Source organism: Manacus candei, unplaced genomic scaffold (genome assembly GCF_025592945.1).
Source record: "Manacus candei isolate 608988 ecotype Guabito, Panama unplaced genomic scaffold, ASM2559294v1 h1tg000086l, whole genome shotgun sequence".
NCBI classification, from domain to species: domain Eukaryota; kingdom Metazoa; phylum Chordata; class Aves; order Passeriformes; family Pipridae; genus Manacus; species Manacus candei.
In genome coordinates, this window is record NW_026138134.1 from 4,452,325 (window position 1) to 4,475,048 (window position 22,724).

Below are 22,724 nucleotides of genomic sequence, written 5' to 3' on the forward strand. Positions count from 1 at the left end.
CTGGAGTTAGAGAACATTTGGCTTCCCTTTTAGTTGCTGCTGCTGCAACAGTAATTCTTGCCCATGCTACTCCCTGGGCATCAAAACTCTTGCAGGCACTGTAAGAATAAAAAGCAGGCTCCACTAGAGCAGAATGTGCAGTGTGAGTGGACCTGAGAGTATTTTTTTTTAGGAGAAGGAAGGGTGGTCTTGCTGGATTGCAGATTGGAGGGTCTGAATTGAGTCCTGCCTTCACACAGACAGTGCAGGCAGAGGGGCAGCAAGCAGGATGTGCCTCTCCCCTCTCCTTACATACAAACTATTCCCTGTGCTCCAGGTTTGTCAAAGGCTTTTGGCTGCTTAGATATCAACCCACTCCTTAAGCACTACTTTTTTTGTCACTGTTTAGCTAATTCCCACCAAAATCAAGGGACAAAAGGCATAATCTCATTCAAAAGGTGAGGGCTGCCTTCTCTCTGAAGCCTTCTGAAAAATCCTGCTAAGTATCTTAAGAAATGTTGCTGATCCCAAGCCCTTTTCCACAGAAGATGTCTCTTCCCAAATTAATGTTCAGATTTAAACCTTCCTGATCCTGGTCCCACCACAGAGGAGTCTCCCCAGCAGTGTCTGCAGCAGCCATCTGCTCCAGCAGTGATCCTATGAGTGATAAATAGCTGCTGTAACATCTCAGCTAAAAAAGTCACACTGTCCTCTAACCCCATGCCCAGGGGCAGCATCTGCTCTTCTTGGCTCAGGAGATGGGCTTGGTGTGCCAGTTCCTTTCCCCCAGGGACCTTCTGAGCAGCACTGAGGAAGTGATTCTGCCCCTGGACTCAGCGCTGGTGAGGCCACCCCTGGAGTGCTGTGTCCAGTTCTGGGCCCCTCAGCTCAGGAAGGACATGGAGGGGCTGGAGCAGGTCCAGAGAAGAGCAACGAGGCTGGGGAAGGGACTGGAGCACAAGTGCTGTGAGGAGAGGCTGAGGGAGCTGGGGGGGCTCAGCCTGGAGAAGAGGAGGCTCAGGGGAGACCTCCTGACTCTGCAACTCCCTGACAGGAGGGGAGAGCTGGGGGGAGTTGGTCTCTTTTCCCAGGCAACCATCAGCAAGACAAGAGGGCTGGGTCTTCAGCTGTGCCAGGGGAGGTTTAGGTTGGATATTAGGAAGAATTTCTTTGCAGAGAGGGTGCTCAGCCATTGGAATGGGCTGCCCAGGGAAGGGGTGGATTCTCCATCCCTGGAGGTTTTTAAGAAGAGACTGGATGTGGCATCAGTGCCATGGGCTGGGAACCACAGCGGGGTTGGATCAAGGGTTGGACTTGATGATCTCAGAGGTCCCTCCCAACCCAGCTGATCCTGTGGCTCTATGATTCTGTGATTCTATAATTCTATGATTCTCAGCAGCCCTGGGAGACTCCTCACCTACCCAGGTGAAATCCCAGCTTCTGAGCCCCTTTTCCCAGCCCCGGGGAGTGGCCTGAGCAGGTTTTTACCTACCCATGGAACACCCAGGTGCCACACTCGTCCGCCTTGGTGATGTAGTTCTCGGGCAGCAGCCCCGAGCAGCCGGTTGCGAGGGAAATGCCGTAAATCCAGCCCTCACTTGTGCTGGTTTGTTCCACTGGGGACATGAAGATGAAGTCCCCCGGGACCAGCTCCAGTTCATCGTCGTTCTGGGGGGTGTAGGGGTAGATCACCTGCAGAGTCTGGGGGAGAAACAGAAGCACAAATGAACGAGAGGGTTGTTAAGGGAAGGGAACCTCTGGCAGAGTGGGGCAGGAGCAGCCCCACCCCACACCTTTAACCTCAGCAAGGTGTGAACAGCTCTCCTTGTGCTCTATCCAGGAAAGCTTCCCTTCAGGGAATTCCTGCTGCTTCCCCCTCGTTGCTGTTGGAAGGCTTTTCTAGGTATTTGCTCCTTCTTCCCTCTTTGATTCCAGTGGCATCTTTGACAACCAGGAGGGGAAGGGGGGGATGATTTTTTAAATTGAGCAAAATCATGACTGTGTGCTTAGACCTGTTTAAAATGGAACTGAGTTCTTGTTGGGACCTGGAATTTAGACAGCCCTAGTGGTCAGTCACCATTTTTGATTTACCTACACATGTTTGATCTGAAAGGGCAGTTCTTGTTGCTGTTGCTTTTGAATTCAGGGCAGAGACACTGCTGGGAGGGCAACAGGTTTGAATCTGTGACCTGCTGCTCTCAAAGCTGTTCATGGGAATGCACAGGAAAAAACACAGGTGATGAGAAATTGTGGCCACATTGTTTTCTTTGTATTTCCTGACATGAACAGGATTAAGTTAAAAGGTGGGAGAAAGATGAGTGAGTGTAGTTCTGTGACCTTCACTTGAGCATGAGGAATCCACATGTATTAAATGTCTACCATTAAATTCCCTTGGGAATGGCTACAAGAGTCCCCAGTTTAAAAGGGGGACAGATGTATTCTTGTCCCCTGACCACGAATAACTTCTGGATCGTTGCAGAAAAGAAGGAAACCCCTCATGTGCTGAGCAGCTCTGCTCTCCTGGTGGTGTCAGCCCTCACCAGTCCTTCTAGACTATGTGTGGTATCTTTAAAGGAAGGTGGAAACAAGTCACTGTCACCTGATACCACATGGCCCAAACTTTCTCAGGTGGCTGCCTGAAGTGAGATATGCAAAGCTGGAGCTGGGTTTCAGCAGCAACTGCCTTTGCCAGCAGCAGGAGTGGTGACTGTGAAGCTTCTGAAGGTCACAAGGATGCTCTGGATAGGAAAGGAGGCTGTCACACAGCCTGGGCTGGCTCAGAGAGATGTCAGCTCTCCAGGAGCCTTGGCATTTGTGTGAAAAATTGCTTTTCCCCACTCTGCCACAGGTTCTGTGTGTCTGGTTCTGGGCAATGCACCTCGGTGGGGTTGATCACCCCAACCTTAGGAGCTGAGTTAAACACCCGAGCTGAGCAAGCACCCTCTGGAAGTTCCCTCCTCCAGACACTGATTCATCCTGAGATAGACATCTCAGATGGGTCAGATGTCTCGTGTTCTGGAGGTGCCTGTTTCTCTGCACTGAGCCTCAGACTACAGGTCTAACTCAGGTATTTACAGTGAGGTCAGATGAATCTCACCTTTGGTTTCTCAATGCCCAAGATCCCAATCTGTGAAATGGAATTAATATTGTTTTTCTGTGTGTTACGTGAAAAACAACATTATTAAGGAAACCATCATAAGGGACTTAAATACTGTAGTTATAGAATCCACATGAGTAATTGAAATATATGAGGAGAAATGTTTCTTACATGAAGGAACTAAGTGCTGTGGTCAATAATAAAGTCAAGGCTGTACAGCAGAACTGGATACTGGTCAGGTTAAAATACTGGTCTGGTTCTGGAGAGATCAGACCAGTTTATGTTGAGCTCAGAGGAGAGTCATTATTAGAATTAATTACTCCAGCAGGACACTGTTGCTGCAAGAAGGAAGGGATGAGGGGGGTGAAACAGCAAGTCTGGACAGCAGGAGTAAAAAGAAAAAAGAAAGGCAGTAAGGACTGTTTGTTAAGATGACTGGTTAGTTTGGGGTGGTGTTTTTTCTGAGACGAGCTCCAAACTTTACCTCGTGGTTGACGAAGCGAATGTCTCGGGAGAAGATCGCGGCCACCCAGTCACAGCCCAGCTTGACATCAATGTTCTGGGCCAGCTTCTCCAGCGTGGGCAGGTGGCTGCTCTGGAAGTGATAGGCCAGTGTCACGTGGAGCTGCTTCTTGTGGGGCTCCACGTGGACATCTGCAAGGGGAAGACGTGGGTGAGCAACCCCTGGCTGTGAGATGGGAGGTGAGATGTGCTGGGAGGGCAAATGTCAGCTCTGCCAGCAGCTGGGAGATGATGGGCTTTGAGAGACACTCAGGAGGAACAAACTGCAGGGCAGTTTGAACAGGCTCTGAGGAAGTCAAATGTGAGTTCTCTGCATTGCACCTTGGATCAAATTATTAGAGGTTTGTGGTCTGGTTCAGCCCTGAGTCACCCCGGGGTGGGAGACGAGGCTTCCCTGCCCAACTGCCAAACAACTTGTTTCTGGGTGGTGTGATAACAGTTATTGCCATTCTGAACACACTGCCAAAAAAAGACACTTTTCCAGGTAGCTGGTAGCCTTTCATGAGCAGCTGAGGATCTCTCCAAAATAAGCAAGTTAAAAAGCACAAATTTTCCTCTCCCTCCTTTGTTCTCTCTGCTACACCAGCAATCACAAATCCATGGAATTTACAGGTTCATGCAAGGTGATTAAATGTTTTCCCTTGGGCATTAGTTGGATTACCAGTTTAGCCACTGAGGATGTGAGGTATTCCCAGATTGTGGAAACAGACACTGATATAATAATGACTCAAAATGATCCTGCAGAAAAAAAAAAAAACCAAACCAAAAAACACCTGCATTAGGAAAAGATTCCAGGAAGCAGAAAGGTGAAGGTGTGTGGAATATTGGGACTCTTCCAGTAGATGTGGAAATCACAGGATACATTGTTTGCATGTAATTTATTCCTGCTTATTCAACCAAAAATTGCTATTAAATTTGACTGATTGTTCAGTCAAAATTGCAGCTATTCAGAGACTTGGCTCCAAGTGCCAGCCAGGGGTAGCTTTGCAAGCTCATCCATCTTTTTTTCTTACTTTTCTTTGCTGATCAAAAAAAAAAAATGTTTTGAAAAAGCCCCAGAGGCTTTAATGTGATAACCTGCCCAAGCTGTGGGGGCTGCAATGCAGAAACTGCCTTCCCCAAAAAGAACCAATTCGGTCTGAATTGGAGCAGTCACAGGGGCAGAAGTTTGTAGGAAGCTGTGGGTGCTTCCTTCTTCTGGGTCAGGGGTTTTTTTTGGGGTAAGAATTGCCCCTCTGACTGTGCTGGTTTGGAGGGTGTGTCTGGGGAACGCTCTGGAGGGGAACATTTGTCCCTCTCTCACGTGGCTGCAGCGTCCTTGGACCTGCCCAATGTCTCTGTGCCTGTCACTGCCTAAAAATGTGCATTTTTAAGGATAACATTCCCTCCCTCTTCCAAAGGGAAGGAAAATTCTAGGTCATTGATGAGTGAAAGCAATGAATTTCAGAGGTGTGGTGAACCCACAGCACATCTGGATCTCTCCTCTGAACCAGGGGCAGAAACTTGTAGCTGTTGTGGATGGTTATGAGATGCCTGTCTAGCAGGGAAACACCCCAGGGATGCAGAATTTGCTGTATCTTGATGCATTTAAGCTCCACATTAAGCCTGTGACAGTGAAAGGCTAAACCAGTTGTGCTGTGACTAGTCCAGGCTGAGCCCTCCAGTGATGGAGGGTGGGAGGATTAGTCAGGGAGCTGTTCCAGTGCTCCCATGCTGTTCTGAGTCTGGGGGTCACTGGAGGACACCCAAAGAGCCTGTTCAGCAGTGGGAGCACGGGGTGCTCTGGGTACTTCCCCCTCCACAAGCAGCAGAGGAGCAGACAACAGAGCCAGAGGTGTCAGCACCGAGGTTTGGAAAGGTTCTCCCCTGGGTTGCCAGGGGTCTTGGCAGAGTCCTCTTCACACCTCAGAAATGCAGTGACAAAACAAGCATGGCCTTGAAATGGTCAAGGGGAGTTTTGTGGTGGTGGCTTGAGGCAGGGAGAGGAGCAGGAAACACTCAGCAGACAGAGAGAAAGGTTAAGGAACCACCAAATGTCAACTTCCCTTTCAGGAGATAACACTCGAGATTGAGGTGATCTTTGAGCTGAAAACACTGAAACCCAAAGCACCTGCCGGGGTGTTCCTCTCCAGGCTTTCAGTTTTCACTTAAAAAATCACCCACTGGCTTTATGAGCTTTGTTCCTTCGTGGCATCCAAAGTGAAAAAGCCCAGAATGCTGGAGCTCTTTGCAGCTCCAGCACAGCCACTCACCTGCTTTCGAAGCTGCCTCCGCAGCAAAGTCTGCAGCAAACTTCTTGAGCACCTCAGCACTCTCCTCCTTGACGAAGAGCCCGATGAAGTTGGAGGATGTGTAGAGCTCCAGGGGCAGGGGGGCGGGGAATTTGCATTTCCAGCGCATCACGGTGGCCTGCAGGGCTTCTGTGAGAGCATCCACCTTGCTGTCCTCACACTGCCGAGGCAAGGACAGGCACTTGTCAGGCAGGGGAAGGAAAGGAGTGGGTGGGTGGGTGTGAATGGCCTACCTTGGCTATAACACAGTGAGAAAAAGCACGGGGGGGGGGGGGGCACAGAAAAATCCCAGTTTAGAAATCCCCTGCCCCTCCCTCGGCCTCAGATCAGCTATCCCCAAGTGACCTTCCCAACCTCCCCCCTCATCCATTCTCGTGTTAACCATCACTTGGGATGATGAGAATTTGGTCCTCTGCTGCTGCTCTTGGCTGAAAACAACAGCTTTAAACCCAATTACCTCCTCAACAAGCCCAGGCATCAGCAAACATCCCCCCCCAGCTCCCCAAACCCTCGTGCAGGGAGCGAGGGAAGCATGCAGAGCTCCATCCTGAGCCTGGCCAGGGCTGCCCAGGAATTCATGCACAAAGGCAAGGCAGAGAGGGAGCTGGGCTTTACCATGAAGAACTGGCACAGGGTGATATGTGGGAAAATGTTGTGAGCTTTGTTCTTCCCACAGATCTGCTTCGACTGCTGCCAGAAGTCAGAGAGCTTCTGAGCCAGGGGGCCCGTGGGGCGCAGGTACAGGACGTACTCCCGGGGCAGGGGGTCGTCCAGGAACGGGTCACCCACGTGGGAGAAGAGCCTGGGAGGGAGAAACAACCGTCAGATTGTCAGATAATGGCATATTTTCTCCCAGCAAAACCAGCTTTCCCTCGTCCTCGCTCTTGTTCGTTCTCCCTCCATGGGAAGAATCCCCTCTGGCAGGTCAGGCAGGGCTGCCCTGTCTCCCTCCCAGCCCATCTCCACTCAGCAACACAGAAAATCAGGGTTTGGTTTCAGGCTGAAGATCTAACCTGGGTCACTGCTTCTGCCTTCCTGCCTTTTCAGAGTGCAAAACACAGGGGGGAGAGCACTGGAAATGGCTCAGCATCTTTGAAAAGGCAGCTCTCAGCTTTCTGTTCATCAGCTGCAGATAGTGGGGGGGTTCTTTCTCTCTCATCTGTTTCTGCTTTTACTTGAGACCACAAACTCTCCCAGACAAGGCTCGTTGCTGGATTGCTTATTTACAGCACTTAAATGGCATTCCACTAATTCTGCAAGTGCTTTTCAGATAATGCCCCTGTTTTACACTCCCCATTCTAATGGCTAAAATCTTAAATTCCCTAATTTTCTTTTACTTTTTAACATTTATTCATACCAACCAGTCGCATGCTGCTTGAACACTTCTTCCACCTGTCGATGCCAGTGCTTTTTGTCTGAGGAGAGAGCAAAATAAAGAGCATTTTAGTGTTGCTGGGTCATGTGGCTCCTGTCACAGATATTCCTTGGACCTTCCCTGTGGGAAGGGCTGTAACAGTGTGTCTGGAAACCTGTGGGATACCCTTTCCAGGTTGATTCTCTCATCCCTGGGGCTTTTTTTTTTGGTTGTGCCACCTGCCAAATTGCTGCAAACTGTTTAAAGGGCAAAGTCTTTCAGCCAGGGCAAAGTATGAGACATGGACCTCTGGGCTTTCCCTGCTTCCCCAGTTTTATGGACAGTGAGACAGCAGATATTGGCATTCAGTGACCTCTTTGCTAGTCATTTCACCATGAAAACCCAAAGGTTTGGGTCTGAAAGTGCAGGCGTTGCACTGAGGACAAGAAAAATTCAACTGCCACGAGAGGGCACAAACCAGAGATTTTCAAGGTTAGAACAGTTCCCTTCAGCCCTTGCTACACGGACAGAGCTCTTCTGCTTTTTTTTTCCCCCCTTCAAGACACCTCTAAATCTCTTTTCACTCCAGCTGGGAAGAGCCAGGTCTCCTGTTCTGCAAGTTTTCCAGTTGCAGGACAGATTTAACACAGTGCTGTTTAACTCCTGGATGTGGAATTGTGCTTTCCAAATGCTCGACAGCAGCACTGAAATGCAGCTGGGGATCAGGGAGGAACTCACTCAGAATCCACATGGCACAAATGCTGAGGGGAAAAATGATGAGTGGAAGAGGCAGAAAAGGACAGAAACGTTGGGGTGGTGGGGTAGCAAACAAGCTTTCAGTTGGGTAAGGGCAAAATTCCCCATGAATGGGTGATTTTAAGGCTTCTTGCTTAAGTGAAGAAGGGCAGAGTCCAGGTGGGTCTGAGATCAGGGCAGTTTGGACCCTCCAGCACTTGGTGTGTGACTGTGCTTCTGTCTGTCTTTGTGTCTGCAGCAATAACTCTCCAAAGCACCCTGATAACCATGGAGAATGTTCATGCCATGTCACCCACCAGTCCTAGACATGTGCTGTTGACTCAGCTGTGTTTCAGCTCTGCCCTTGCCTTCCCCACCCCTTGAATATACATATTTTTGCTCTTTTTTAGAGCAAGAGGAAGGCAGAAAGATAAGGCTGCTGCTGTAAAAAAAAAAAAAAAAAGAGGGGCAAAGGGGGGCCTGTGTTGCAAATGTGTGATTATGAAAATACTTCCTCCTGAAGGGTTTTGCTGCCCTTATCTGCCAGGGGTCACTTGAGGGCACCTGCCTTCTGAAGGACAGATCTTGGGTGGTGAACACTGGAGGCTGGGGTGTTCATCTTGCTGCCCCTGCCTCAGCTGGGCTATGCAAAGCAGCCACTGCTTTGCTTTGGAAAGTAGCTCAGGGAAAGAGTGAAAAAAACCCCCCAAAAAAGCTCTTCCCAGCAACTTGCAGAGGGTGGGAACCTCTCAGGGAGGCTGGATGTTCCCTGCCCTGGTTTCTCACCCGTTGCTGTTGTGTTGCCTTTGCTCAGCTCACCTCCCCTCTTGCCTGGGTTGCTCTTTGCAACACAGGGAAATGTGTTTGAGGCGTCCAAACCATCCCTCTGCAACGTGGCTGTGTCAAACCCAGGGCAGTGAATTCCAGCTGCCCTCCCAGTAAAGCTCTGGCTTGGAAATGAGCAGTTCCTGCCTTTGCCAAGCAGGCTCTCCCTCGGGATTCCCTCTCCCCAGATCCCCAGCATGGATTTCTGGAGGAGCCACCCAAAATCCAGCAGGACAGACAGTCCTGCCACCCACCCTTGGTGACTTGTTCCCTTAATGAACTGCTGTTTCCTTGGAACAAATCACACAGTGGGAGCTCTGCTGGAATAAACTGCAGCTCCTGCAGTGCTTGGGGACCACAAAGGGCATCACAGAACATCAGGCTGGACCCTCAGACATTTGTTCATCCCTGATTTCCAAAGTTGCCTCTTTCATCCACAGGGACAAAAAACCTCCCTTTTCAATTTAATTTTCAGTGTGAGCAGGAAATGCTGCATAAAGCAACCAAAAACCAAAGTATATTTTTATCCCAGGACCTGAAACTAAGATGCTCTTCTCTTTTTTTTGTCCTTATTTTTTAATTTAGAGCAGGGAATGGTGATGGTGACTGATGGCCTCTCCATCCCTCCCCTGCAACCAGAACTTGGAGAGGGCTCATCTTCCACCTCCCAGGCCGAGATTAACTTTTTATAAGTTGAGTACTCGAAACTAGTCACAGCTTATACAAAACTGGCCTGATTTTCACAACTGCTGAGTGCAGTGGGAGCTGGGAGACATATTCTGCTCCTGAGAAAATCAGGTCACTTAATTAGGTGACTGGGGGCTCAGATTTACTCATGCTGGGTAGCAAATGTTGGCTGTAGCATTGTAGCAAGTGATAAAAAAAAGTGGGTTTGTGACTCAGATGAACCAGAAAACAAAAAAAGAAAAAGGGAGAAAATAACTTATTTTTCGGAATCTACCAAATGGCATCACACAGTAACCACTTCTGGCCATGCAAAAATGGCAGCTGTGTTCAGGGAGCACATGAAAAGCTTTGTGCAGAATTACCAGTCCCTTGAGCCACCCCAATTCCTGCATCTCTTGACTTCTGCTGCCTCTGAGATGAAGTGCAGGGAAATCATTTAACAGCAGCACGTAATAACCCTTTGGAACAGACAGCAGGGGAGAAGATGCTCTGTTCAGCTGCAGGTCTGCAGGTGGAGACTTTAGGGCAGGGCAAAGAAAATCCTGAGAGCAGTGTCTTCCAATGCAGAGCAGCATTTGGGCCACCACAAAGAATGAGATGTATTTGATTCTTCAGCCTCTCTGTGACACTCTTGAATTGAGTATAGAAAGGAAAGTCTTTCTCTACTCAATCACTGGTTAAACAGGGCCAAAATATTGCTGGGAAGCACATCCCAGCTAAACAGTTGACCCCTTGGCACAGAACATTCCATCAAATTGGTGTTGCTGCCCTGGTTTCCATGTTAATGTGTGAGTGGTGCCCATGTTACCCCCAACCCACTGGAGGGGAGAGCACAGAGCTCTGTGTGCTGCACAGCTTAACTCCTCACCCTTGAAGGAGTTTTGGCTTCCTGCAATTTCAGGGTAGGAAATAAAAAAAGTAAAAAAAAAAAAAAAGGCACAGGGGAATGTCAATTCAGCTAGGAAATATATATATATCAATAAACAGAAAGTATAATGGCCAAATCCCATTTACTTCAGAGGAAATGGCTGTAAAGGGGAATGATGCATTAACCAGAAAGAGAACTTTCAGTCTCAGAAGCACCACACAGAAACCCTCCCTCTGCTCAGAGCTCAGCTTTCTGATTTTAGTCCAGCACTTTAAAAAGGGCTCAGCTTCATTCAAGCCCAGTTTAAAAAAGGAAGGTGTGTGTGGCTGCCAGAGGCAATGAAATACTGCGTGGGAAAGTTAATGCAAACAGGGAATTAAAAGTTAATGCAAACAGTGCAAGAGCAAGGGATGGGAGGGAACTCATTTTTAAGATATTTCTTTATCTGCATTATATTTTATCACTAAAAAAGTATGCAAACTTCAGGGGGTCGATGCCCCCAGCAGGGATTTCCTTTGGCTCTTCCTTTACTTTGCCAAGCAGAGACTCCAGTTCTGCCCTGGGCAGAGCTGAGCTTTGTGTCTTTAAGGAGGACCTTGTTCTGCTGTGAGTTGCTGCTCTCAGAGACAGCAGAAAATGCCAACATTTCTACCTCAGACCCACCTACAAACTGCCTGCAGAGGCACCAGGGGATTTGTGAATGAGCAATGGAAGGATGGAGGCAGCCTCTGAAAAAAAAAAAGGGAATGACTAAATCTTCCCTTTCATTCTCAAGCCCAGACAAACTTACCCAGGAACAAAAACCCCTTGGAGGGATGAATTCATCATCTTCAGTAGCCCTGAATCTCTGGCCCATAAAATATTTAGCTGAGTAAATACTGATTTTTTTTTTGGAAATGGCATTAAACATGATGGAATACTTGGCTCTCCTCGTTAGGTTCTGTTCAAAGGCCTGCCTGACATGATAAGATAGGAATTACAGATCATAATTTATGCCAAGGGAGTTTGAAAGAAGGATGCTGTCACACAGAGCTTTTTTCTTACAAATATAAAATAGGCACCTTTATTTTTGCCTGTTTGTGTGTATAAAATATGTATTTACGTAAATATGTACTTAAATAGGTATATGTATCTATTTAAAGCTTGACTTTTTCCATCTTTGTTGGTTTATGGTAAAAGAATAGACAGCAAAATGCTTGTTGGCTCCAGGGAATGGGAAAAAAATAGGGATTTTCTAGATGTGAAGCACATGTGTCAGTCCAGGTACAGGTCAGAAGCTCAATATTTAACTCCTCCCTTAGTTTTTGTGTCAAGCTCAGCCATGGTGTGAGAGGTCCTGAACTCAAACCCAGCAATACCTTCAGGGAAACTGTTCTAAATTCTTCACAAACAGTAAAAATTCCCAGATTTTTCTGCATATGTTTGTTTCCAACTTGCCCATCTAAGTGACCTTTACAGACTCCTGAATTTTTGCAGTTTTCCTCAATTGTTTGTGCCACTATCAGTGCAATAACAGAAACGTGGCTATTTTAGGCTTTCAATCAACAATTGCACGTTGAAGAAAAGTTCTGCCAGTGAAATTTCTGTCCCTCTCATGACCTGACTGGGGAAAGACACCCAAATTCCAAAGAGCTGACTGAATTCTACAGTTTTCCTCCCCATAAAAATGGCCCCAGTGAGGTGTCCTTCCCAAATGGTTTTCAGTGTGGGCTGTGCCCCTCAGAATTCTCCATGTGCAGGATTCAGTTGGTCACCAAAAAATCACGTGATACCATTTCTGTTCTTATTTGGGTGACCTTCCTTCTATAAATAGGGACAGCACAGGAAGATATCACCAGGGATCCAGTTCCTGTTTAGGGCAGGGGGTTGGGGATGTTCCTTTTCTGCAGGGGGAAAAAAAAAACCCCAACCAAACCCTGTGTGTTTTTTGTGAGACAAACAATTCTAATGCAAGTGTGTGGCAGAATAATTAATTTTTCTCCCTTCACTGAGCTTTGCTGGATCCTTAGAGCCCCAGCTCTGGTTCTCCTTCTGTTGTTCTCATGCTTGATGATGGACATAAAGCCCTTCTCATCTTTCAACTGAGTGGCTCTAATTGCAGCTCTACCCCAAGGTCCCCTTTGGAACAGCCCTTTCTGTACCACATCCCTAATTTAGGCCAGGCCTATGAGCTGTGGAAAGACCCAGGTCTTGCCTGAAATACAGGAACTTTCAGAGGGGGGCTGGGGAAGTGTCTGAGTGCAAGATCTCAAACTGGGCCGTGTCCTGGAGGTCATGTCAATGTTGTGGAGGGTGCTGGGGAGGGTTTCCCTTCCTCCTCCTTCCCAACTTTATACCCAGCTACTGGATATCAAACTCCAGTGATAGGAAAGAGAGAAATGGGAAATGTAATCACACACTGCTGTGTCTTCCTAGTCTCCATAATTTAAATATTCATTTTTTTGGGGGGCACAGCCCAGCTGGCAAACTGCAGCCACAGGAGGATGATGATGATGATGATGATGATGGTTTTTAAGTGCAAACAGTGAGGGCCTGGGTGTGCCTCTGGTTTCCATGTTTGTTTTTGACAGTTATGTAAGATTCTGAAGGCGGATTTCTTTCCCCCCCTCCTTCTTTAGCACATGTGCACTAAGTCATCCCCCTAATCCTGTGCTCAGCCAGCCCGTTAAAGCAGAAGGAGAGGGAAGTACAGGCTCATAAAAAGTGTTTGGGATAAAGGCAGGAATGTAGCAGCCATTTAACGTTTTTTAAAGAGATACACAGTTTACAGAGGAAGCAGGATATTATTTTCCTTAAAACAATAACAGCCCAGCTTTTATGAGATGTGGGCTTGGATGGCCAAGTCCTGAGCTCACAGTTGTCACTCCACGTCCCTGTGGGATGGAGGAGGAACGAGGTGCAGGTATTTGGGCTGATTTGGGTTGATCACACCCCATCAAAATTCCTCTGTCCTTTTAATTTCCCCTTCATATGCAAAACCCTTTGCTTTTGGTTATTATTGCTTATAAACATGATATCGGTTTTCTTTTTAATTTTTTTGCTGTTGATTCCATTTGTTGCCTGGCTTTCTACTTCACTTCCTTAAGCTTTTCTCCCTGTGTGCTGATCTAGAAATGTATTGCCCAAACACAAGAGCAGCAGTGTCTGAAAATAACAGGAGTCCTGAGGCTGGAAATTTAAGAAAACCATGCCTCACAATTCCCTAATAAAACCATAAAAGTTGGCAGCACCTCAGCTGGCTGGTTCAGAAAGCTCCAAAACTGTCATGCAGGGCAATCACTGGAAAATGAGGTCAGGGTTAAGGAAGATGGGGAATAAATGGTGCTGTTAAAGGCTTTGGGAGAATTCTGACCATTAGCAACACAGTCCAACAAATAAATTCAAATGGAAGGTGGGTATAACTGGAGCACATTATTCTTGTCCCCTTCAGACCCCTGAATGCTGCAGAATGGCCACAATTTATTCCTGTAGGGAGCAGGAGCTTCCACCCCAACACCATTAATACATCTTTAGCTAACCAGGAAGACAATGTCTTTGTGAGGAGCCAAGTTAGAGGTTTAAGTAGGCTCGAATGTACCATCTGGAGGCCCAGTGATAGCCAGAAAAGGAAGCAGTTGTCACGCTGATTGCAAATAAATAAGTCCCTGGCAGCGCTGGAGACAAACACAGCGCTTTCTTCTTTCTAAGTGCTCTTCTTCCTACACAGGGACGGGCTGGGACGGGACAGAGATTTGCTGCAGCTGTGTTTTTGGGATCTTATCCCTCTTTCTCTCCTCGTGGGTGGGTTTGGGGCAGCGTGGAGCTGCCACACGAGCAGGAGGCAGGGCACAGGAGTGGTGGTTGTCCCGCTGCCCCTCCATCTGTCACAGCCCCTCTGCAGGGCCCAGCACAGCTCTGCCACCCAGAACCAGAGAGCCACAGGGATGGATCACACCCCACACCCCCCAGTTTGGTGTCTGATGTCACACAGGTGCTGTGCCAAGCCTGGCTTAAAGCTCCCTGCAGGGACATGAGCTGCTTTGCTGTCCCTGAGTCCTTAAGGCAGCCCCACTTCACTCCTCTGCAAGTAGAACTTTTTACTATCACGTAGATCTTTAGGAAGGAGAAAAAAAAAAAAAAGAGAAAAGCCACAACTAGCACTTTAAAGTGTCAGTGTTAACATTTTCCAGCTCCTTGGGGTTTCAAAACAGGAAGTTTGGGGGCGGTGCAGTTGCACAATTTGCCAGAGAGCTGCTGTTCTGTGGAGCTGGTGATGCTGGGCTGTACCAGGAACTTGAGTCCTGATGGCCACCAAGGCCCTCACTTTCTGGGACCCCTCCTCAGTGAGTTTTGATGTGCTGCTCTTGTTAGTAGGAGCCTTGTTTTAGCTCCCCAGTGGAGAGCTGACCTGTTCTCCAGAGGCACAGCAAAGCCCAGAGCTAAGGGGAAATTTTCCCAGCCTGGCAGAGGTAACACAGCCCAAAGCCAACGTGGTGATGCTTAAGCCTGAAAACAAAGCATTGAGCTGCTTGGTTTGGATCTTGTGATGAAACCTGTGATGGAAAACTTCCTTCTAGGTCAGAGTCCAGGTCTTTGTATCGTGCACATCTCAGAGGGAGAACTGGAGTGTTTGTACCTGCTCTGCTGGACAGGGCTGGGATCTGCATTGTACTGTCCATTAAGGTCCAAACAACAGATACCCCCAAAGTTTGTTCAGAGGGTGAAACATCAGGTTGGGTCCTGCAGAGCCAAATCACAGAATCACAGATTGGTTTGGGTTGGAAGGGACATAAAAGATCATCTCATTCCACCCCCTGCCATGGGCAGGGACACCTTCCACTAGCCCAGGTTGCTCCAAGCCCCATCCAACCTGGCCTTGGACACTTCCAGGGATGGGGCAGCCACAGCTTCTTTGGGAATTCCATTCCAACCCTCATAGAGAGGAACTTCTTCCATAAACCCATTCACTGGTTCAGTCCCTTTCATCTAGTAGAGGAAGTATCTTGTATTTGCCAAAGACAGATGAGCTAAAACACCCTTCTCAAAAAGCTTAATCTGGTATTCTTTGCACAATTTTTGCATTATCTCCTGCATTTGGAAGAGCCTGTGTTCATTCTGACCCCTTGTTTTCTTCTCAAGCAGTGGTTTTCTCTTCTTTGTGGGCACTGTCTCTCTACCCTGAGGAATCCTCCAGGCTGTGTGTGCCAATGGCCTCACAACTTTGCTGAAAAGGCAAACCCCACAGATGGAAAATGGGAAGTGGATGCCCAGGGAGGAGCCAACCACCATCTCACACCCAAAATAGACTCAAGCAAAGCAACAAGAAGGAAGTTTAAGAAATTAAGGAAGGTGGAAGGAAGAAGGGTGGGGTGCTGAAAGAGTTGGGTTAAAGGCAAAAAGAGAGTCTCAAAATAGCCTCCTGCTCTAGACAGCTCTGTTCAGGAAATTTTTGAAGCCCTGCTGTTTTCAATAATACACATATTTCACAGTATTCCAAATAAGTTTTCTTGGCTTAGTGTTTCCAGGTTATGTCAGTATTTGTTATGTCAAAATTCATATGGGAGAACCCCAAAGTGCTGCAGGAAAGGGGGGAAAGGAGGGTTAAAGCAGCAGCTGATGAGGCACATTTGCCACTGACTCAAGGCTAAAACACCTCCCTGAAGAGTCTTGGGAGTGGGAGTCCCGTGGTACTCAAAGCTCCACTTTGGGGTGAGAAAACACACACACAGTTCTCAGTCTCTTGCCTCAGAGACTCTGAGGTGTGTGGTTAAAGCAGCCAGCGAAAGCTAAAGTCAAAGTTTCCATCAGGGGAAAGAGAAAACAAGTTAGTTTGCAAGCTCTGGTCTGAATTTCAACTTGGGTGTCTGTATTTCAGACCACTTTGTAGTCCTTGGGTGATACAAGTGATGGAAGCTGTAAAAATGCACAATACAATTATTTTGCTGTTCCAACAATGATAAGTCATAAATTCATGGCCAGACTTTAACCTTCAATACCAGATTACATGTTAAAAATGGCCTTGTGGTGTCTGGCTCAGTAATCTGGAGTTTGTACACGAGGTCTAACCAAGAGACTCCAAAAGGTTTAAATCCTTACTAGAGAAGGGTTAAAAAAAAAAAGCCATATCAAAAATAAATATGTTTGAAGTCTAAAAGGGAACAGGAAATGAAGAACTGTGATAAACTGAGAAACAATGAGATAAAGAAGGATCTTAAGAATGTAATGAGAAAACTCTACCACAGACTGGGAATATTTCCTTGCCTACTTTCCTGATTTTGTTATGGCCTGTCAGCTCTGACTGTGGAGTCTTTATTCCTGGAGCTGATCATATTCTTGCAGAATATGTAAGTGAATTACAAAAAAAAGGAAGACTTTAATGAGACCTGGATTTAGTAATTATCCCTACACCAAAGAGTACTTCTGCATCTATTTAACTTCAAGCATGTACTTACAGACTTCACTGAGGCAGAAGCACACGCCAGCTGCTCTTATGCAAAGCATGTGCTGAAAGGTTATTGCAAATCAGGGCTTTGGGTCTATTCTTCCTTCCAGCAGCATTTCTAAGGGCTTTAAAACAAGTGTTTGAGGTGATAAAAGGAACTTTGTTCAGCCTGCTGAAAACCTGGGGGGATTTGGTGCTGCTCAGTAACAAATGGATGTGTATTTGCTGGAGTATTTGCTCCCAAAAAGCCCCCAAAGCAGAACTACCTGAGCAAAAGTCTGTCACAACCCTCAGCACCTGCACAGTCCTGCTCACCATGGGATTTTCCTTGACCCCATTCATAGCTTTTAATTTAAGCACAAACTTAGCAGGTATCACAATGCACTGTTTGCTCCAGTGCTTAGTTCTCATGTTTGTGGAGGAATAACTTCACCTTCCTGTGCTCTTTTGTATTTTAACTTGTAAAATGCTCCTGCAGCTGCAGCATCTCCAGTACCTGGCACAAAGCATGTCAGAGACCTCAGCAGGGCACAACCACAGCACAGACCATAAAATACCAGCTCAGCAGGATCCCTCAACCATTCCAGTCCCTTCTGAGCCACCTGGGTAAACACAAGGCTTAAAAAGTGCTCAGCACACGGTTCCATCTGACCACAAGGGATGGGAATTCCCAGGGGATGAGCCCAGCTGAGATCCTGCCAACTTCCCAGCCCTGACCATAAAGGTGCTGGGCTCCAGCTCCGTGTTCCCACATCCAGAATCCATGGGATGTGGGTCCCGTGCTCTAGTTAACTCTCCTTCCTTCCCTTTCTCTCATCATTATCCTTTGAATTTCTGACACCCAAAAGGTGGGAGCAATGGAGTGGGAATAAGGAAGGAGAAAGTTCTCACTCCTTTTGCCTGAGGAAGGCATGAGGATCAGAGACACAGTCTGGCCTGTCTCTGACTCTCTCCTTGTATTTTTGACCAATACACCTCCTGATGTTTTGTGACTGCTTGGCCATCCAAATAGTCAGAGATCTGGGGCTTTAATTAAGTTTTTGATTAAGTCAAGTCCTCAGCTGAGACTTTTGACCATAGGGATTCTCATTTGAGATGTGTTGGGAGTAAGAAGTGGTTCTTTCCAGTTTTTCCCTCCCCGGTCCCCAAACCCAACCAACACCTCATCTTAGCACCTCACACTGGCAGGGTTGTGTAGGAGGCCTGGTCTCAGATGCTTCCCTTGCAGACCTTGTTATCCAGATTGATCTTTTCAGGCAGGTATTGTCAGACAGACACACAGGAGCATCACCTCATTCCCACAGCCTGGCTCTCCCCCGCGCCGAGAGCAAAGTGCTGCTGTGGGGGTGTGTTTCTAAAATTACTCAGGATGAAAATCTTTTACAACTGAGCCCCATCTTCTCTGGTTTGTTTTTTTTTTTTTTTTTTTTTTTTATGTGTGTCTGGTATCTTGAAAGCATCCTAAGAACTGTTTTGGGTTTGTTTGTAGGAGTTTGTTTGGAGGAGTAGTGGTAATATTGCAGCCTTTCTTGCCGTGGGATGGAAGTCACTGATCCAGTGATCCAGTGACACTTCCAGCCAGGCAGGATTAGCAAGTGGTACCCAGGAATAACACCTTGTACTGCTGGTACAGCAAGACCCCTCTCTGCACCTGTCAGAGTGGGATCTTGGGAGAAACAACAAGGAAGGGCCATAAATTAATTCAATGCTTAGTGTGGAGAAGGATTGGTTGTAAAGTCCTCTTGGTTTTCACAGACTGGTTTGTTCTTCAGGCTCCTGTGGTTGTGGCAGAGGATCCAGACTAGTGTGAGCTTCCCCCTTGGTAAATATTTAAGAGCTGCCTTGTGAAAAGTAGGCAAGAAAGGAGAATACTTGGTGTCAGTGCAGAATAATTCTTTGCAGCAAATTCCAGAGACTGATGGCAAGGCATGTATAGAAGTCATAGGATCACAGAATCATGGAATGGTTTGGCTTGGAAGGGATCTTAAAGCCCATCTCATTCCACACCTTTCACTAGCCCAGGTTGCTCCAACCTGGCCTTGGACCCTTCCAGGGATGGGGCAGCCACAGCTTCTCTGGGCAACCTGTGCCAGGGCCTCCCCATCCTCACAGGGAACTCTTCTTCCCAGTATCCCACCCAACCCTACTCTCTTTTCTCTTCAGTGAGGCCTTTCTTTAGTCTGGTTCTCAAAGGAGCTGAGGTTTATAGGACTGTGCTGCATCTGTGTGTGTGTCTGTGGGTCTCACCAACCTCCCACAATAATTTCTGAGCCTACTGGTTTATTTAAACCCAGTGTGACAGAGGTGTAGAGCTATCAGGGATATTTCATGTCTTGCAGCTTCTGTGTAATATAACAAAATAAAGAATAAAAATAGGTTTTTGGATGGCTTTAAGAGTGAACCATCTGGAAAAGGCTGGGAGGTGAGCTTTTCTCCTTATTAGCCATCAGAGGATCCCCACAGAAGCAAGGCCCTAAAACATGCTGCAGTCAGAAGGAAAGCATCAGCCAGCAGAGAGATGTGCACAAACCCAGCCTTTGTGAGTTGTTCTGGCACTCCCAGAGCTGGCTGTTCAAAGGCAGGGCAGGTTCAAAGGCCCTACAGACACGTTTCTGTGCCGTGGATTCATCGGGGCTGTTGTGCAGACAGGGGAGGACAAGGGCTCAGATCTGAGAGTGCAGGAACTGCACCAACACGAGCACTTTGATGCTGCCACAGCTGCACAGGGAGTGTTTTGTAGGAATTGCTGCCCTGGGAAAGCCAAAAGAGCAGAATGTGTGGCTGGTGCAGGAGCTGAGGCTTTGAGAAATCCCAGCCACCCTGCAGGTAAAGGCCCCCCAGCTGCAGCTCTGCAGGACCCTGCACTCCCCTCCAGCAGCTGCTGGGTGGTGTGTGCACAGACCCAGGAGCCAGCACAGCCCTTCCTCAGCCCTTCCCTGCTCTCTCCACAGCCCTCACAGCAATTCCACAGCCCCCCCTTGGGAAGCAGAGATAAGGAGGCTGCAGGAAATGAGAACTGGGGTGTGTGTGTGTGTGTGCAGGGGTCTCCCCTGCCTCCCCATGTGACAATACAGGATTTCAGGCTGCAGCTGAAAACAGACCTTCCTTCAGTGCATTCCTCTTTTGTTCTGCAGTTTAACATTTAAAGCTTTATCTCTGTTGGCGGGCAGGGTGTAAATAAAGTGTGTGGAGTGAGGCTGAACCAAATATCAGAGTAAATTCTGTAGGTAGGAGATCACTGGGACCATTTTCTAAGCACAACTCTTCCCTGCCATTAAGGCTTTGGGATGCTTAGGGATGCTAAGCCCAGTTCTGTGTAGATTCCTGTGTGGAAATTACTCTCCATCCTGCAAGACAGGTAAATGTGCTCTGTGCTAAACTGCATCAAGACAAGGCTTTCAGAAGAGCTCAGCATTAGCCTAATTTTGCTCCCAGTGGTATTGAATGAGGCAGAATTAGGCTGGAGCTGAGCTTCTGAAAGCTGCATCCTATCTTCCTACTGCCTAAAAATAAGGAGTCCAATTAAATCTACAGCAGCACAGAGTATGAGGGAATGTATAATTAATTAAAAAAATCAAAGGCTGTCTTGCAGTGCTGATCAGCATTTAGCAATCCTGCCACCAGCTCTCACTCTTCTCATTCTTCCTTTTTAATCAGTGATTATTGTTGTATCTCCTGACATTGTGATCACATACTCTGGTAGTATTTCAATATGACTGCGTTCCCTGGGAGCAGTAAACCTGCTCACAGGAGGAAAATGAGAAACTCCATTAAATGAGGAAGGGAAAAATTTATTATCCCTTCCAGCCCTGGCCCTGATGCCTCACTGGAGCCCTGATATTGGAGAAGGATAAAAATTTGCTCCCTGTGACAGTCAAGGCTTTCATTTCTGCAGCACAGCCCTGATGAGAAAGTAAAGGCTGAGGGATAAGAAATTGTGTGTCCAAGGTCATCTCTCAGAGCTATTGCTCTCTCTTATTGCTGTTTTCTTGTATCCAGCACTCCCAAAAATAAAAAGGGTTTTTTTTTTTTTGGTCTACCAAGAGGGCATAAGGCAGCCACCTGTGAGCCCAGGGCTTTGTCACCTCCCAAACAAGTGTTTCACACTTGTACTCTCCCAGTGCAGAGTGAAGGGAGCTGGAGAGGATGTGCTCTTCACAGTTATCCTGGCAGGAATCCCCAGGAACTGGGCTGGATTCACAGCAAATCTGGAGTGACTCCATCTGGGTTCCCAGGAGCAGAATCTGGCTGGTATTTTGAGTGCCAGCTGTTAGTGGGAAACAGTAAGACAGCAGCAAAGGAGGGTTTGTGTCATCCCACTCTGGTGGCTCTTGGTGGGGTTGTGCCTGCATTTGTCCACCTTGGAATTCCAGGTCGGATCTATTCCTTTGAGTCAAATTTCAGGTGGAAACTGTTCCTCTGAGTGGAATTTCAGGTTGAATCTGGTCCTTTGTGGCAGCAAATGTGGGCAGTTAAAGAACCTCACGATGAGTAAGGACAGACTTCTCCCTCAGGGGAAGGCTGAGGGGAAATCACCCCAAAACCCAGCAGTGGTGGCACCAATTGCTCACCCTGTGGGCCATTCCAGTGAGGGGAATGAATCTTGTGGTAGCATCACTCCTTTCAAACATAAGCACCTGCCCCTGGGCTTGTCCTGCCCTCAGTGGAGGCACTTGCAGGGCACGGTGTGGGCAGGATTTCAAACAGGGCTGGTGACTCACAGCCTGCAAGTGCCTCTTTCTCCCCCACTGCCTGCAAAAAGGGTGAGATGACCCCAGGCATCCCCTCCTGCCACGGCAGGTGATGTGAAAGCACCCCTGCCCTCTCTTTTCCTCTGCCTCTTGGGGTGCTCTGCCCTTTCCTCCTGGACATTCAGGCTGTGAACTCCTGACATCAGGGTGACGTTACCTCGGGTCCCTTCAGCAGCAACAGGGCAAAAATTACAGCACAGGACCTTCTAATTAGTACATGCAGGCAGCCAAAAAATCAGCTGTGAGAGACAAACTAGTCACAGTGTGGTCTCTATGCTCTGGAGGGGGAGGATCTTTTACCTTAAGCCATGAAAGCAGCTTTTACGTGTGACTCATAATTTCTTGATCAACTCCGGTAAAAAAGCCTGATAAAAATTATTAATATAGGACCAGTCATCTCTAGGTTCAGTGAAATTCAGTAGGAAGTTATATCCTGCTGTGGGTTGGTGTGGAACAGCTCAAAGAGGATGAAAAGGGATCTCAAGAGACTCATATTTGTACAAACATCAGCCCCGGGCTGCATTGTAGTGGTGTGTCTGTTAAACAGAATTCTTTTCAGTCTGAAATACAATTTCAGATAGTTCCTGCACTATTTTAATAATTTGTTTAGTGTATTCCTGAAGGAAAAGCCCCCCCAAATGGATTCAGGGTTCCAGGAGCCAACTCTGCTGCTGCCAGATTTAAAAATAAAGATCCCTCCCAGGTTTTTTTTTTTAATGTAAGGAAGAGCAATTTTTACTTCTCTACTGCCTTTGCTGACTGGGCACTCGTTTCCAGCCATAGGCTGCTGCTCTGAGCCACGCATTTGAAGTTATTTTTGAAATGCATTATTACCCTGAAGTTGCATCTCTCCCTTTTTTGATGCATAATTTAGATTTCAGCCTCTCATAAATTACAAGCCTAAGGAACTGCTGATGCTTCTGAGAAAAAAAAAAACAACTCAACAACAACACAGTAAAACTGTACAAAGTATTCTTTGTGGAGACTGTTCTGGATAGAAACACATTTATGCTTCTCTGAGTTTTCCTTATTTTTGTCTCTGGGATGTTTACAGGGATACAGAACCTCTGTTGTTTGGTAATTCCCCACTGTGTCAATGAGATCTCATGAATTCCCACTGCAAATCCTGAAATCACAGTTCTTGGTGGCACCCAGAGGGATGGATAGAAAAGAAACTCAGATAGGGGTTTTTTT

The 22,724-nt window shown here is 47.3% G+C and overlaps 1 protein-coding gene across 1 annotated transcript in view; it reads right to left on the reverse strand.

The window, feature by feature from the left end:
- Nucleotides 1-22,724, reverse strand: part of UBASH3B (ubiquitin associated and SH3 domain containing B) — a 64,303-nt gene that overhangs the window by 13,915 nt on the left and 27,664 nt on the right. Inside the window, exons 2-6 of the mRNA XM_051812240.1 lie at nt 7,251-7,304; nt 6,505-6,691; nt 5,851-6,049; nt 3,561-3,730; nt 1,472-1,680 (exon numbers count right to left, since the gene is read on the reverse strand). Of these exons, the coding sequence (XP_051668200.1) occupies nt 1,472-1,680; nt 3,561-3,730; nt 5,851-6,049; nt 6,505-6,691; nt 7,251-7,304 (819 nt within the window). The remainder of the gene's footprint in view (nt 1-1,471; nt 1,681-3,560; nt 3,731-5,850; nt 6,050-6,504; nt 6,692-7,250; nt 7,305-22,724) is intronic.